This window comes from Populus nigra, chromosome 2 (assembly GCF_951802175.1).
Source record: "Populus nigra chromosome 2, ddPopNigr1.1, whole genome shotgun sequence".
NCBI classification, from domain to species: domain Eukaryota; kingdom Viridiplantae; phylum Streptophyta; class Magnoliopsida; order Malpighiales; family Salicaceae; genus Populus; species Populus nigra.
In genome coordinates this window covers 46046219-46063405 of record NC_084853.1, presented here as the reverse complement: position 1 = coordinate 46063405, position 17187 = coordinate 46046219, and the positions used below count along the sequence as shown (strand labels likewise).

The 17187-nt window shown below is 35.9% G+C and overlaps 2 protein-coding genes across 4 annotated transcripts; one reads left to right on the top strand and one right to left on the bottom strand.

Moving 5' to 3' along the window:
* The first annotated feature begins 1646 nt into the window (after positions 1-1646).
* LOC133681960 (nitrate regulatory gene2 protein-like) lies at positions 1647-7128 on the top strand. The gene is made up of 4 exons (XM_062105172.1): positions 1647-3036; positions 3156-3340; positions 4457-4677; positions 6071-7128. The coding sequence occupies exons 1-4, from the start codon at positions 1854-1856 to the stop codon at positions 6858-6860; spliced, it is 2379 nt and encodes a 792-aa protein (XP_061961156.1). The 5' UTR covers positions 1647-1853; the 3' UTR covers positions 6861-7128.
* A 3819-nt stretch (positions 7129-10947) lies between these two features.
* Positions 10948-16437, bottom strand: LOC133681928 (serine/threonine-protein kinase D6PKL1-like). Of its 3 annotated transcripts, none has more exons than XM_062105131.1 (3): positions 15991-16437; positions 13881-15223; positions 10948-11963 (listed from the first exon to the last, which is right to left on the bottom strand). In XM_062105131.1, the coding sequence occupies exons 2-3, from the start codon at positions 15173-15175 to the stop codon at positions 11069-11071; spliced, it is 2190 nt and encodes a 729-aa protein (XP_061961115.1). In that variant the 5' UTR covers positions 15176-15223; positions 15991-16437; the 3' UTR covers positions 10948-11068. The 3 variants fall into 3 exon arrangements, with proteins under 3 accessions (XP_061961115.1, XP_061961116.1, XP_061961117.1); XM_062105132.1 differs by lacking the exon at positions 15991-16437 and adding an exon at positions 15797-15970; XM_062105133.1 differs by lacking the exon at positions 15991-16437 and adding an exon at positions 15602-15790.
* Between the last annotated feature and the right edge of the window lie 750 nt (positions 16438-17187).

Genomic DNA, 17187 nt, shown 5'->3' with positions numbered 1-17187 from the left:
ATCATTTTGTTCTTTAATACATTGAAAAATTACCTTGGTTGCAGGGGTAGAGTTGTCTCTTTCAGGGAATTAAAATATTATTTGTTAATTAATCAGGGGTAATTTAATAAATCTATATTTGGCTCTTATGGATTGATAATCGGTTTTTTTTTCCTTTTTTAACTACGATGTGGAGCTGTTAATTTTTTTTCCTTTGTAAATTACAGTTATAGCGCTTTATCATTGTTTTTTATACTTCAAAAAAATCAATTACTATTATATTCATTTTTCTTGCCGTAACAATTAATATTCTGGCTATATCGATTGCTTGTGAAGAAAATGAGAGTGTGCTTGAGACGTTGCTTGTAAGAAATTTTGTATTGTTTGGATTATATTTCAAGCTTTTAAAAATCTTTTTTCTCCGTTGGAGATGGTTGTAATAATCAAAATTACCAATAAAAGAAAAAACATAATCATGGTTTTGTGAGAAACTTTCTCATTAATGGCTGGCCCATTCTACTAAATACCTAATAATTCAATTTCACGACCCCCCTCCCTCCCCTTTGATAGAGTTAATACTTAATTGACCAATCATGGAAATTTATCAAGATATTATGTAAAATAATGAGACGTTAGAAAAAAAAATCAAATTAATAATTCAAGAAAGATCCAAGAAATTAAAAAAGGATATGATTTCCAAGATGAATAGGGAAAATTAAAACAAGTTTTTTTCTCGAAATAAATGTGCAAGGATTGAGTATCAGAATTTAGAATTTTTATTTTTATTTTTATATTTAGTATTATTAGGGGTTTTATTTTATTTTCTTATTCAATATTATAATAGTTTTTTAGTTTTTTTCATACAGGATGGAGATAAATAAAAATCTAATATTTCAAGCGTCTTTTTGTAATTATGATGATCTTATTTTTTTAAGATTTTAATCCATAATAAACCTTGTTGATTTTTAAAAATTTTAACATGTAACAAACTCATTTAATTTTTATAATCTTGACTTGTAGTAAACTTGTTATAATTTTCTTTTCATCACATAAAGTAACCATCTAAATATAAAAAAAAAATAAAAAAAATCAATAACTATAATAATTGCTTAATAATAAATTAACAAGGCCCACACAATTTGACAAAAGATCCCCACCACCAAACCCCCATGCCCTCTGCCTTAGCTAGCAAAAAACAAAAAACAAAAAAAAACAAAACAAAAAACACCCCTTCCCTTTTCCTACACTATTCCTTATTATATTACCAACATTAATAAACAATCACTTACCACTAATCTAACATTATTAATTTATTATATCACTAATTACTTCTCCTTTCTAGCATTGGATTTAATGATTAATGAACTTGTGATTCAAATTATCATGTCAAGTTCCCAACAACAAATCTTAAATACATTAGGCTGATAAAAAAATAATTTCGTTTGAAATAGATATAAATATATTTTTTATTATCAAAGAAAAAAATTAGAAAAATCTTTGATATCAAATAAAAAACTATTAATTTTTAAATATTTCGAATAAAATTTACTTTTACTTTACAAAAACTAATCCAACAATATTTTAATATTTATATATATATATTATAATAAGTTAATTACAATGAATAAACAAATAAAAAAACAGAGAAAATATAGGAGATGGGGACAGAAACAGCAAACAGTCCAATGAACACCTGCACTATAACACCTCACTCTCCTGCTCTCCGCTCTCACTCTCTTACAAAGAATTCAGGCGCCACCACCTGATACGCGCCACCCACCTACATACGCGTCACCGCTAGTATTCTCTACTTAGCTATATAAACTTCACCATTAGTATTCTTTATATAACACCACTTCCTGTTGTTTCTGAACATGGGCTGCACGGCGTCGAAGCTAGACAACGAGGACACAGTACGGCGGTGCAAGGAGCGCCGCCGCCTAATGAAAGAAGCAGTCTACGCCCGCCACCACTTAGCTGCTGCACACGCAGACTACTGCCGTTCACTCCGAGTCACTGGCTCAGCTCTATCCAATTTCGCAGCTGGTGAATCCCTCTCTGTTTCTGATCAAACCCCTGTTGTTATCCTCCACCCTCCTACAGCAACCAGCCCAACTCCTCCTAGTAATCCTATCCCTCCACATGTACCACCTTCCCCTTCCCCTTCCCCCTCCTTCCACCCTCCACCACCTCCTCCTCCATTTTCTCCTTCTATAGCTAGCTCTAAACCTCCACATATTCTTTCTTCTTCAAATATTCACTCTAAGTCTAACCGCCACCGCCGCGTCAAGCCTCAAAAGCTTCCTCATATTCTTTCAGAATCAAGCCCTTCAGTCTCTCCGAAATCGAATTATGATTATCCAACTGCTTTTCAAAATCATTCAACTTATTCTACAACGCCTTCTCAAGCTTCTTCTGTATGGAACTGGGAAAATTTCTACCCTCCTTCCCCTCCAGACTCAGAATTCTTCGCTCGAAAAGCCAACCACAACCACAACCAACAGCAACAGCATCCCCATTTAGATACTGATGATGGGTCGTCATCAGATGCAGATGAGGATGTTGCAACAGAGAGATTCTCAGAGTATGACTTCTTTAACGAAAAGCAGTACACACAGCATAAGAAGCAGCAGCAACAAAATTATAGCGAGACGGAGCAAGAGGAAGTTCAATGCAGTGAATGGGGAGATCATGATCATCTCAGCAACTCAACAACATCATCGGACGAAGATAATGATACTGAGTCCAGATCCGAGATCGGAACCCGGTCCAATTTCGGGCCAGTCAAGCACCCTTCGCAGCAACAACCACATCCACAACAATATGATAATGCTTTTGGTAAGTTGGATAACAAGTCTGAGGCGGGATCCTCGACGACCAGTTACAGGACTGGAGAGGTTTCTAATATGAAAATGGTTGTCAGACATAAGGATTTGAATGAGATTGTTGGGGCTATCAAGGAGAATTTTGACAAGGCGGCTGCTGCTGGAGATCAGGTTTCGGTGATGCTTGAGATCGGTAGAGCTCAGCTTGATAGAAGTTTCCGGCAATTGAAGAGTAAATTTCAAATTTTTCTCAAGGGCTTCTTTTCTTCTTTACATTTTGTTGAATTGTTCAGTATTTTAGAGTTGATCTTGATTATAATATAATATTGGGTTTTTGTTTAATTGCTGCAGAGACTGTGTATCATTCGAGTAGTGTTTTGAGCAACTTGAGCTCGAGTTGGACTTCAAAGCCACCGTTGGCCGTGAAGTATCGACTCGATACCGGTTCACTGATTGAACCTGGTGGTCCAAGAAGTCTTTGTTCAACCGTAGAACGGTTGTTGGCCTGGGAGAAGAAACTCTACGACGAAGTTAAGGTAAGTTTTGCACCACAAATCGAATGGCTGTGGTTTTTGTCTGAAAAATTAGAATTACTCTTTTACAATTATTTTTTTTATCATTTTTTCATCTCTCTATCTCTTAATTTACCTTTACCAGATTGATGTTTTTGGGGTTAAAAAGGGTGTTGGATTGAGGAGGAAATGCGCTTGAGAGGTCAGCGTTAGTCCACCGCAGTTTTTGACTACGATGACCCAACGTGGCCCATTCTCGTCAGTCTCTGTTTGATTTTCTTGATTGCTGTCTGTGTTTTGTTTTAATTATATATTTGAAAGTGTTGAGTGTTTTGTTTTAATTAAAGATTTGAAAATATCCTGAGAATTAATATATATTACAGTTTTTACATAATTTACAAAAAAATATTGGTTAAAAAAAAACTATAATTTTTAGTAGTGCAGAATACATGCAAGTGGTTTTTTCTGCAAAAATATCCCCTACCAATCTTAATTATGTGATGGATAGCATCATTCATGGTGGTTAGAAAATTGATATTTTTTTTAAAATAAGCACAATTAATTAAAAATAATAACAAAATAGCATAGTTAAAAAACATGTTTTATAATTATGTATAAATTGTGTTATTTCATTAATTTTTTTAATTGTACTGTTTTATCAATTTTTTTAAAAAAATTGCCAAAAACCAAAAATAGCTAGAAAATTTCTAGCACTAGCGACTGTTGATGCGATTGCTGTATCCGGATTATACCTGTGAAAACACACGGGTCAGAGCCTGCATGTTGAAGTTTATATGTAGGAAAGAGGACATGAACCGTCTAAAAAGGTGTCATATAGGATTATCCCAGCTATTAACAGTTTTTGGATGGTTTGTCATTTTCCTTGAATTACCTGTCTATTGCTTTCATTGTTTTGTTAATGGCTAGAATGCCCTTGACAACCTGTCAGTAGGACAAGGACTAGTGTTGTTTTCTCCAGGAACATGTTAGTGGTCGGTCCACCTAAGAGGGCGCTTTTTTCCCATCAAGTTGATGCATTTATTGTGCATTATTGCATCTGAATTTTAGTATCCAGTTGTGTTAGGATTATGTGTTGATGAGTGCTAATGCATAGAACAATTTGGTAATGTGCTTTTGTAGGCTAGAGAAGGTGTTAAAATTGAGCATGAGAAGAAGCTGTCGACTCTACAAAGTCAGGAATACAAGGGGGATGAAGCAAAGCTAGACAAGACCAAAGCTGCAATAACAAGACTGCAATCTCTGATTATTGTTACATCTCAGGCTGTTTCTACCACCTCAACGGCCATTATTGGACTTAGAGACAGTGATCTTGTTCCTCAGCTAGTTGAACTCTGTCATGGGTATGCCATTTCATTTTTCAGCTTTATGAGTAAATTATGTTTATGCACAAATATGAGATCAATCTGCATCAACAATTTGTGGTGGTTGTGAGGCCACATAGCTTTAATCGTAGTACTGTCCAGTTTCTTGCCCAGGTCAAAATCTTTAAACTATTTCTATAATCAAGAACCATTTCCAAGCAAAGCCGCTAGTACATTCTCAAAAGAGGCATTTTCTACCTGTATATTTCGATTTGAAGAATGTGCCTCTCCCTAGTTGATCTGGTTTCATACTACTGAATTAAATCCTGACTTTTAACCTCGCATGAGATAAGACCTTTGCAGCTTGCCTTGGTAGGTGAAGCATTATTTGGGGTAGCACTGCTATGCCTGTTGCTTCATCCAGTCTGTATCCACATGTGCATTGCCCTCCTTGACTGCCCATTGCTAAACTACCTCTCAAAATCAGGCAGTGGCCCCAACCCTAGACCTCCCATTGATTTTGTTTCATCTGATTGGTGGGGCCTTTTGAGGTTAAAGTATGGGTGGAAAGTTTGGTGGAAGGGACTTAAGTATGATATGACCCACCCTGCTGGACTGTTAGCCTCTTTTCTTGATGTGGTAAACTCAACAACCATTTATTGCTAGGCTTGTTATTCTTATGTCATCATTTATCTATCAAATCTATTAATGTTTTGATTGATATCTATTAATGTTTTGATTGATACAAAATATTTTTTATATAAAAATAATATTTTTTATATTTTTTTAAAATTATTTTTAAGATCAAAATATCAAAACAATTTAAAATATATAAAAAAATTAATTTTTAATAAAAACAAAATTGAATGTTTTGAATATTTAACCTGTGTTCCAAACACTCCCTTGAAAGAGGGCTACTCTAGTGTTAGGTGTACACGTCACAGCATTATCAGTGCTTTGGTTACTCGATCATGTTTATTATGTTTTGGAATATATGACCATTTGAGTAACAGCCCTAGATTAGGCTACTGTAGATTATGACATCCATTTGACGACATCTGAGGGTTTATTTTACACGTTTGTAGCTTCCAGCTACCTTACAAGGCCTTATGATTGATGGTAACTCGGTGATGCTAGCTTGTGGTCTGCTGTTGTATGTAGAGAAAAGTCGGAAAGAGAAATCGGATTAAAGAACTAGCAGGCACCATTATTGTCCATTAAAAGACTGAATATGCTTCTGCCATGTATGGAGGCACTTTAGAACCCAGATGTGACTTGACAGTCATAATCTGATCAGATATATTTGAGAAACATCATCTGCACCATGCCTCTATGGCACCCTGGTGTCTTTGTGATTTGAATGATGAAATTGTGGGCTGCTAAAATGACATCCATCTAGACTGGTATATTTATGGATCTGATTTGAATGCAGGTTCATGTACATGTGGAAGTCAATGCATCAATACCATGAAGTTCAGAACCACATTGTGCAGCAAGTCCGTGGCCTTGTGAACCAATCAGCCAAGGGTGATTCAACTTCTGAATTGCACAAGCAGGCTACACGTGACCTTGAATCAGCTGTTTCTGCTTGGCACTCCAGTTTCTGCCAACTGATAAAGTTCCAACGGGACTTTATTCAATCCATCCATGGCTGGTTCAAGCTCACCCTTATTCCTGTAAGCAATGACAACATGAATGCCAACATGGAACCCTCTGATGTATATGCCTTCTGTGATGAGTGGAAGCTTGCCCTTGACCGTGTCCCTGACACGGTAGCTTCTGAAGCCATCAAGAGCTTTATCAATGTTGTTCATGTGATATCTACAAAACAAACTGAAGAGCTCAAGATTAGAAAGCGAACCGATACTGCATCAAAGGAGCTGGAAAAGAAGGCTTCCTCTCTTCGCAGCTTAGAAAGAAAGTTCTACCACTCATACTCCATGGTTGGCATTGGACCTCCTGATACTGGTGGATCTGATAATGGACAGTTTTTGGATGCTCGTGATCCACTGGCTGAAAAGAAATCAGAGCTTGTAGCCTGTCAGAGGCGTGTGGAAGATGAAATGCTGAGGCATGCTAAGGCAGTAGAGGTGACAAGAGCAATGACACTAAATAACCTTCAGACAGGCCTCCCTGGGGTTTTTCAGGCAATGACCAGTTTTTCTTCCTTGTTTATGGAGGCACTTCAATTGGTATGCAACCGTTCCTACGCCATCAAATAGCATGCATAATTTTTCTACTTGGATCTTCGTGTTAAGCTGGAATTTCAAAAGGGCTGGGAATTTTTTGGCTGTGAGCTCTTATGATTATTGTCATTATTTTCTTGGGGGGGTTTTTGACATGTAAATATATGGAACTTTTTTGCGGTTTGGTCATCCTTCTAAGTTTAAAGAGAGTGAAATGTCTCTCTGTACAGGAATTTGCTTGGATTGTAGTATCAGGGTTTCACAGTTTCAGCATGATTAATAAATTAATACTTCTTTTTCCTCATGATTTTTGCTTTCACTGTTCTTCTAGCTCCTTGCATTCGTTACCTTGTAATGTGGAATCTATTATAGCTTGACCACTAACCTTCTACGAAAAAGACCTGAATTACCAATTATCTTAACAATTTGGATAATGAATTTTTAAAAATTTTAGAGAATGAGTAATCTGGAGAATTACCTGTAAACAGGAGGAAAAAAAATCGGGCATCTCAAATTACTTGAATTATATTTTTAATTTATTTATAAATTTCTGAAATTAATGTGCTTGTGATTTTCCTTAAATCTAATTTTGGAGAGTCAAAGCTTTTCTAGGATCTAATTTTATTTTTCCAGTTAATTAAGAAGTTTAGAGGAATTTTGGCAAGCAATTAGTGGGTTCAAGATTCAGGTAATTCAGGTTATCCAAATTATCCGAAATATGAATAAGATAAAATGTAATTCAAAAAATTAAAACTTATTTTAAGTCAGAATTTACATAAAATAATAAAATTCGGATAATTCAAAAAACTATCTGAAATAGCTCCTTCTTATCCAATACTCACCTCTACCAGCTCATGAGCACACTTTTTAATGGAGGACATGCTTAAAATCAGTTGAAAATAAGACTTTATAATAATAATGTATAAAAATTGGTTAAAATATTTAAAGTATTAGAATTCTTAAACCCTAAAATTACAGCTGCAACTGTAAGTAAATAAAGAGAAAACTCTATATTTTCTGAGAAGTTTATGATTCAATAATTTACCAAAAAAAAAACACACCCGACCTAACAAAAAAAAATATAAAGTCAAATAAAAAGATTGATTAAAATTCAAAATTAATTAGAAAAATAATGGAAAAAAACAAGATTTTCTAGATCTAATTTGAAGATCTTGCGGACCTAGCTGGTTACAGCAAACCACCCTCTTATAAAATTAAGTCTGGCAAAATATGAACACGATGCAACAATCAAATATAAAGCCAGGCTACATGTTCTGACTTGTAACACATTTGATGCCATCTAATCATTGAAATGAAATAAAAATATATACTAATTTGAAATTGTTTCTCAGAAGAATCCCTTTTCCATTCAAATCCAGAGATGCAAGGCAATTAAAAAATAAAGTGTAAAAAAAAAGGGAAAACAAAGTGGTTTGGATTTGAGAATCCCATGCACGTTATACAGCTTCATTGCAGAAATCTAATTAAATTAACTTATAATTTTAGCTTTTTAAAGCCAATGATCTTACATTTCACCGGCAAGCAATAAACCTAACGAATAATAATATAATTGAGCAGCCAGTTTAGTGGTCAGGTCCTCACTCATTCACTGAACAGTTCAGTCCGCAACACATATTATATATATAGCATTCTGCACTGACGATGTTGCTTGTTGAAAAGCAAACCTCAGTCATCTTCTCCAACTACAATTATTAGATTATTTACCTTCTGGGAAAAAAAATCCAGTTACTTTATGTATTTTCTTACCTTGGATCTGAAGCCCTCTGCATGTCTTCTTTGTATAGCAGCAAGAATCGGATCCTACCAAGCACTTGATGTCTGTTATGGAATCAAATGCTTGCTATCTTGCTTGAGTTAAATAATCCTGTTGCTGGACTAGAAGATGATGGGGAGGGTTAAAAATATGGAAAGATTGGAAAAAAATGGCCGTATTTAATCCAAGTCATGTTACTTTACCAATTTTGACTCGTTATCCGATGCCTGGCAGCAGTAACAGGAACATATTAGCTGGAAACAGCTGAGGAGATGATTGAGATCTTCGGGTGACCTTATAAGCCAATATACCTCAAGGTTTTTCCTTTCCTTTCCTTCACTTTTTATAATATTTATGAGGCTCGGTTCAATACCTGGGTTGAAAATTAGCCGAATTAACTTGCAGGCTAGTAAATCAACCTAAATTTATTTAAAAATAATATTATTCTAGAAAAAAACTTCAAAAATTCTTAGAAATATCTAACCGAGTTTTACTTAAATCACGAGTTAAACAGTTTAATAATATATATTTTAGCATATCAATTGTCAACTTCTCAAACAGTTTAAAAACAAAACTAGGGCCAGGCTTTTATAACTATGCCTTTTTGTTTAATAAATTAAGGCAACAAGCAAACTAGTAAATGTTTTTTTATTATTAGTATGGTGTTTGAGTTGGTACGTATCTTAATTAATTTTACGGGTTTTGAAATTTTCATTGATTATTATATTAGCAACTATAAAGCTCAAACCTGAAATAACAGAAAAATAAATTTTTTAATTTTAAACTTTTACCACTAAACCATCTAGATTACTAACAAATGTTACATAAACCAGTTCCTAGCTAGTGTGTATGATTTCTTCATCCTGGCATAATTGCTGTTCCTACTACTAGCGTTTTCAAAGCAATCCAGTCAACTTTCCCAAGTTCAGGTATGCTACAGGGCGTGTCAGATAATCACCAAACGGGCGATCACTTTCAAAAACCACCATGACAGATTTGCTGATATTTAGACACCAGAAGAGGTAAAAAGGACTCCGCAAGAAGTGAAGCTGTAGCGTCCAGATGCATGTAACAATGGTGGGATAGAGGAGCAGGCAGGGGACCAAACTAATTGACGAAAAGAAAAGGCAAAAAGAAAGGTATAAATGGGTGGGCCTTAAATTTCTAATACGATATCTTTTTGCCTTGAAAGAGTAACACACAGGTTTTTGTCAATTTCATGCACGCTACGACAGCTGCTACAGGGGGAGATGCTTAATTTTTCAGTCATCGGAGCAGAGGTTGAATCTGGATATATCTCCTGCTTCGTTAATGGTAAATGGAACCCTGCAGGCTTGTAATTAGGAGTAGCGAAGCCGAGGAAGTTTTCACGGAAGTTTCCTAACCTCCATACGTGGCTTCCATTTCTGTCGAAGGCAACTTTCAATCATCTTGCGGCTCCAGAAAAGAAAAATAAAATTATAGAAAATTATTTAGTATTGTTATTAAAAATAAATATTTATAAAATTAAAAATAAATCAAATATTAAAATATTTGTTTAAAATTGTGATTATTTTATAAAAAATAAATCAAAACAATTAAAAAAATAAAAAAGATTAAAAAGAAAAAAAGAAAAATATATATATATAAAAAAATTTCACTAAACAGCGAGAGAGAATATCCCAGTATTTTTAGACGTAGAAGGTAATAATTAGGGGAAAAAGCAATTTATGAAGAGAAATTAAAAATCTAATAAATATTAAAAGAAAAAATTAAAAAGAAAAAAATGTGAAGAAAAAAATTTCACTGCTCATATCCCAGCCTTTTTAGATTTATTAGGAAATAATTAGGAGAAAAACTAACATTGATTATTTTTAAAATATATTGAAAAATTATGAACATATTAAATTACTTAAATATCTAAATTCAGCTAATAAAAGTCCATTGGATCGCAAGATATCCTACCCCGTCTCCATACTGAAATATTTCCGAGTATTTCTACCACCTCCATGCCCGTCTCCATGGAAACTAAAGTTCCTCCACACCCAGCTTCGTCTGGGTAAATGGGACAGAACTCCATGGAACCAGGTTTTCATGATTGTCATCACTATCACCAACTGGAATATTTTAACCATTGGTTTTTTGAGATCCGCCAATGGAAACCCCCCTCATTCAATGAATAAAATTTTTAGCATTACTCGGTAATGAAACTGGTAAAAGCTGGCCATTGATATCATTTAGTTCTTAAAAATGCCACTCGACTAAGAATACTAAGTTTGTAATGATTCAAATGGATAGTGCTGCTCAACCACTAAAACCCAATGGGCGAAACCTAAACTACTCTGTAAATTAAAGCTGCTGATTTCCAACTGATGCTTTATCCTCTTATGAGGAAGGTGATTATCAGAACGGGGTAATGCAGGCATGTTCTTGTAAGATTAACAAATGACACATTTACTATACAGGCTGAATACAGCTAAACAAGCCTGTGCTAAAAGAACTCGAAGTCCAGATAATTACCCCCAGGCCTCACGTCTGTCCCAGCCATCCTCCTTTTGCTGCTGCTGCCAACAATGCCGACCCCAATTTTGTCAACTGCCCCAGACTTGACAGGAGGCGGCTCAGTTTCCACTGGTCTTGGCACTTCAGGTGGCGTGCTACACCTAATTAGAGCCCAATTCACACCTTCAAAGAAAGGGTGCTGCTTGATCTCAGTTGCACCCCTCTTCACCCCTAACCTGTGTTGAGGTTCCTTCACCAGTAAGCCTCGGATCAAATCTCGACTAGCATAACTAGTTGCTGGTGAATCTGGGAATCTAAGCTGCTGCCCGACCACATTGAACAGGGTAGCTCGGTTTCCTGAACCCTTGAATGGGGTTTTACCATATAATAGCTCATGCAAGAAAATGCCAAATGTCCACCAATCAACTGCACTGCCATGCCCTTCTCCCTTGATGATTTCAGGGGCCAGGTATTCATGGGTACCAACAAAGGACATGGACCGAGCAGCTGTCGGTTCTGCCACGAGTTCTGGAAGTGAACTAGTTTGCAGCCCAAGATCTTTTCCAGGTTTTCTGTTTTTTTTCTTACTTTTCTGAGGGAAGATACGAGGCACAAAACATGAAGGTAGGATGCAAGCCGACGAAGGCTCAATACAGGCAGGCTGAACACAGAATGCACCACCAACAGCTCGTTTTGAAGGGTCAGAATCAAATGAGGCTCTTATCAGGGTTGGTGAAACTGCACATCTAAGGGAAAGGTCAAAGTCTGAAAGCATTATGTGGCCATCATCACGGACAAGGACATTTTCAGGTTTCAAGTCTCTGTAAACAACTCCAAGCATGTGAAGATATTCAAGTGCCAATAAAACCTCTGCCGCATAAAATCTGCACACATTAAGAAAGCAATTACTAAATAGTTTCTCAGCTCAAAATTACTAATGTTGGCAAAAATTAGACGGTGATCAAATCAAAAAAGGGAGAGCTGGAGGGTAGGAGAGAACATTTTGCAGCAAGTATAGTATTTATAGTTGATGAGGGACAATCTATTTTGTTCCTAAAATATCATGGAAGGAAATCGATCCGACTCCAGAGGGATCCCTCCATTTCATAGTTATCAGCAAAAACCTAACATCAAGATCTAGTTTGGGACATTATTTGATCGTAGTTGATAGGTAACTTGTGCAGTCCAAAAGTTTGAAGCTTCATGTACAGGAATGTTTACTACACATTGGGGGCTACAAAGAGGTAGAGATAGATTTCAATTGTTTCATAGGGGTTGGAATATTGAACTGAGCCATATTTTTGTTTCCAAAGCATTCAGAATAGGTACTCTAGTGTGCTAGCATCACTTGTTGTGCGTGAGATCTTACAACAGTGACTGGAGCATTTTACCATATAAATGAGGCAGCATTCTCAAGATCCTGTTAGATAGGAGACAAAGGCAACACTCTCTGTCCTGAGAGTACTTTAGATTGTGAAAGAGGAGATTGGTGATGCTGCCATCCTTTAGGAAGGAAACTTGCATGTAAAATTTCAACAGGGCCAAGAATTGGAAATTAAAATTAGACAATATCAGGGAGAGTCAAAGTCTGAACTCTGAAATTGGTTTCAATTAAGGCAGCCCAATATGACACGGTACATTTCTGTTCCACTGATCTCCTTTAAGTGCATGCCCTCCCTGGACTAGATCTGAATGCTATTGTCATTCCAAAGAGAGAAAGAAATGTGAAAGGAAACAACAGCTAGTGACAGCAAAACCGTTCATTTCCCATCCCTGCATTGGTATGTGGGCTAAAATATGACAGCGTTAATCAATGGAAGACATCTGCATTTAATATTTTGAAAACAAATACTATGGAAGCTACATAAGTCCACTGCGTTTAACATTTTAGAATTTGATCCAATTTTCTTCAAGCTTAATCATCTCTTCTATGCTTACCTTTTTCCACGTCCGTTTAATATTTCACTGGTTTTCATCCCTGATAACTTGAAGGACACAGACTCATACATGGAGATTTTAATTTTATACTTACATGAGGAAATATGACGAAATATCCACTAAAAGAAACTATGATGCTATGTTTCCATCTTGGCAATTCACTACAGTAACAGGCACTATATACAAGCAATCAAATTTGAACTGTGGTAAAAACCCATCTACATGTGCCTTTCTAGCCTTTTATTTTGTACACAGTTTAAGCATTAACAATGAGTGAATAAAAAATCATGGAATTGTCCACTAAAAGAAATTATGATGCTATGTTTCCATCTTTGCAATTACTACAGTAACAGGCGCTATTTACAAGCAATCAAGTTTGAACTGTGGTAAAAACCCATTTACATGTGCCTTTCTGCCTTTCATTTTGCACACAGTTTAAGCATCAACGATGAGTGAAAAAAATAAATCATGGAGATGGTTTTCCTAAGCAGTCTGAGATGATAGCATGGAGTGGAAAATTTTCTAGTGATGTTGACTAGACACAGCTAGGAAAATTATTGTTTTAGGTTTTGAAGTGATCTAGCTTTGTTAACAGGGAAAAGGGTTCTGAACAATCAATTAGTTTATTCTCATAACTATAACATGATGGTCCCATTAACTTTTAACTATGAAAAAATTTGAAAACCATGCACCTCCAACAAAATTTAAAAACTTAGCAGCGCACAACTTCTAACCTGATGTTTAATCACATGCTGCGAAGCAAGGCATAGTAGGAAATGGCATAAAGGAAGAGAACTAAAGACACCACTCTTTGTTCAAAATGATCAAATAAATGAATGCTGCAGGTAATGGAGAAAACATACCTTGCAGCATACTCAGAAAAATGTTTCCCAGGTTGTCGTTGCCTCAGAGTGTGCAGATCACCTCCTGGACAGTATTCCATTACCAAACATGAGAATCTGTCTGTCTCAAAATGAGTATACAAAGTCGGCAGAAATGGATGATCCAACAACTGCAAAATCTCCCTTTCTGTCTGAGCCCTTGTCAACTTTTTCCTGCTTGCAAGGGAAGCCTTGTCCATTACTTTCATTGCAAAAAAACACCGAGTCCCGCTCAGCTCTGAGAGATAAACACTGCCAATGTCACCACACCCAAGCCGTTTGAATAATCTAAAGTGATTCATACCCAAAAATCCATCCCGTGTTCGAATGGCAAGAATAGCCTTCCACCTAGGATCATTTCCTTTGTGAGGCTTATTTGCACTCCCAGTAATATTGCTCCAATTACTGTCATCACTAAGGCCACTGCTGTCACTTGCTCGACTAACACTAGTCTTTGCACTTTCAAGTGAATCCCCTCTAACACTCCCTTTTGTGCTCTCACAGTTTCTATCTATACTAAGCATGCCATCACTTGTAATAGCATCACTCCGATATGTACTGGCGCAGCTATTGACAATGCTCATAGCTGTGACAACACCAGTACTGTCAATGCTGCTATGTGGACTCACATCTCCACTAGGAGGCAAAGAAGTGTCCCACACACAATCGTTCTCTTCTGAATCAGGTGGAAGGAGAGAGTTTTCTGTATTTTGTGATGCACGAGGAACTGAAAATGGAGTAGGCAATGCAACTAAGTCATTAGTTTCTTCAACCAAACTTTCTGCTGGAGAAAGAACCACCAGGCTTGGTTTTTTGGGTGGAACCCTGATTGAAAGATCTTCTAGAAAAGGCCCCTTCACAGACATACTCTTCACAAGGCATCGAGGCTCAGCTTTCTTTTGACCGATTGGTACATACACTGTTTTCATTATTAGATCTGTATCAATAGGTTCAGGTGGATGACTTGCCCCGGAGAAAGAACCAGGGCAACCTTCATCAAAGTAATCACCACTGCCCTTAGAAGTAACAACATCAGGCATCAACTCTTCTTCAATAATTGCAGAGACTTTTCCTTTCCACGGTCTAACAGGCACAGGAAAGTCCGTAATTTGGGGTTGTTTTACGTTAAATCGCCCCGCCACATCTCTTACCAGACCTGTCTGCAGCTTGGGTGCCTGGCTCGCTTCTCTCCCAGACACTACATAAGCATTTATCGATACATGACTCACAACAGGCAGTTTCACAGGAAGAGCCTTCGATTCTGCAACCCTTTCCATATTATGAAATTAATAATATTACATGGATTGATCCTTCTGCTGATAAACCTGCAAATGGAGATCAAAGAGTCCACTAATCATTAGGCACTTTGAACAGCCCGTATTTATTTATCCAAACAACATCCGCAGAGTCATGTTATTCTTAGGAAAAACATAATATGATTACCTCTTGTTCAAGCACAATCAAGACAAGCAGAAATATAGATATCATCAATCAAAATTTTCTTAAAAGAAGAACACAAAAGAATCTCAAAGCAATTCACCCACTACCCAATCTACTACCTAATTTTCGATTCGGGGGTCACTAAATCTCTTTTATTCCATTGATTTCCTAGCTGTTTATATTTTTGAACAACACATTTATGCTAGAACTAAAAAAAAAAAAACTTGGAAATGTCATTAAACAAATTAGATATAATCACCAACCGTTTTGTACAAGGCAGTTGAGCAAAAAAACACCTAACCTCCAAATCTGACTGCATCAAGCATCTAAAAATTCAATAAACGAAAAAAAATCCTTAACTTCATTCACAATCAACTGCAATAAAGTAACAAAAGGCAAAGAAATGTGGAATTCGATAAACTTGCTTTGCGATTATCCCCCTTACCACCGTTCCTTACCTTAAAAAACCCTTTAATTCCACGCGATAACATGAAAAGTCAAAATAAAAATCCAAAATTCTGAAGCAGAGAGAGATCTCGAAACCCTAGATAGAAATTAAACAAAGCAAGAGGAAGGAACAACCGAACAGCATTTAACCAGAAACAAAGAGAACATAACAAAATAAATAATTAAAAATTATATAAAAAGGCACCTGTTAAACAAATAAACGAAAATGAAAAAGAATCTTGTACGGCAGAATTATGCTGAGAGACAGAAGACAGCTGGAATTTTTTTCCTCTTCTTGTTTCTCTCTTTCTAAAAGCTTAGAAATGAAACTAAATTAACAAGAGTCCTGGTTATTCTCGTACCCTATCTCTAAAACACACACTTTCTCTCTCTAAATCTCTCAAAATTTTGCTAGCTCTCTCCCTGGAATGCTCCGACAGGTTAGCTCGGCTGCAGGAAAAGCTTTGGTTGATGTTTGCAGGGAGTAGTATTTACTTTTGTTTTTCTCTCGCTACTTTGTATGAATGGGCAGCGGGGAAGTACTGTGGTGCTAGTGTTGTGGAAGTGCTGGCTTTTCCTTCTTCTTTTTTTCTTCTTTTCAGTTGCTGCTGAGGGAGAGAAGATGAGAGGGTGGGGGGGACCAGTGTGTATTGGGTGTGGGATCCACTGTGTTTGTGCTTTAAGCTACACAAATCTCCCTCTCTTGGTTTTGCAGGATCGGGTTTGGATTCTCCAATTTTCGTTTTATTTCTCACTCCCGTTTTTAGCGCGTGTTAGATATCTTTTTGTTTTTGATATTTCACTCCCTATAAACCATAGTTATCAGAATTTTAGTGTTGATTCAACCATGATACACTCTTTATTTATAGAGATAATTTTAACCTTTGGAAAAAGAGATGTTTTCTAATTGTTTTTTTTTTACCTTTTTCAAATTCTCTAGACAGCAAGGAATCGTTCGATTCACCTTTTAAGTTTTATCTATATATTTACTAATATCGGTTTTTTAAAGGATATTTGAAAGAATTCTATGATTCTGAAATAGTATCAATCAATAAATATATAATTTTTGTTTTTATAAAAAATATCCGTTCATGAAATTAAAAAATCATTTATTGAATAGCTATTATTTCCTTTTATTTTAAAAATAGTTGTTCTAACTTTTAACTTTTTACTTATGAACACTTTCTTGTGTTTTATCATTCTGTAATAAGAATTTGTTTTTCAAAAACTACCAACTTATGTATCATAAATTTTAAAGTTATTAGAAATTTACCTGATTTTTTATTTTAGAATTTTAAAATATTAATTAAGATGTAAATAAACTGACTTGAATATTAATATTAAAAAGAAAAGGAAAAAAAAAGCAGCAAGGGATGCTCGATCAAAACACAGACAAAATGTC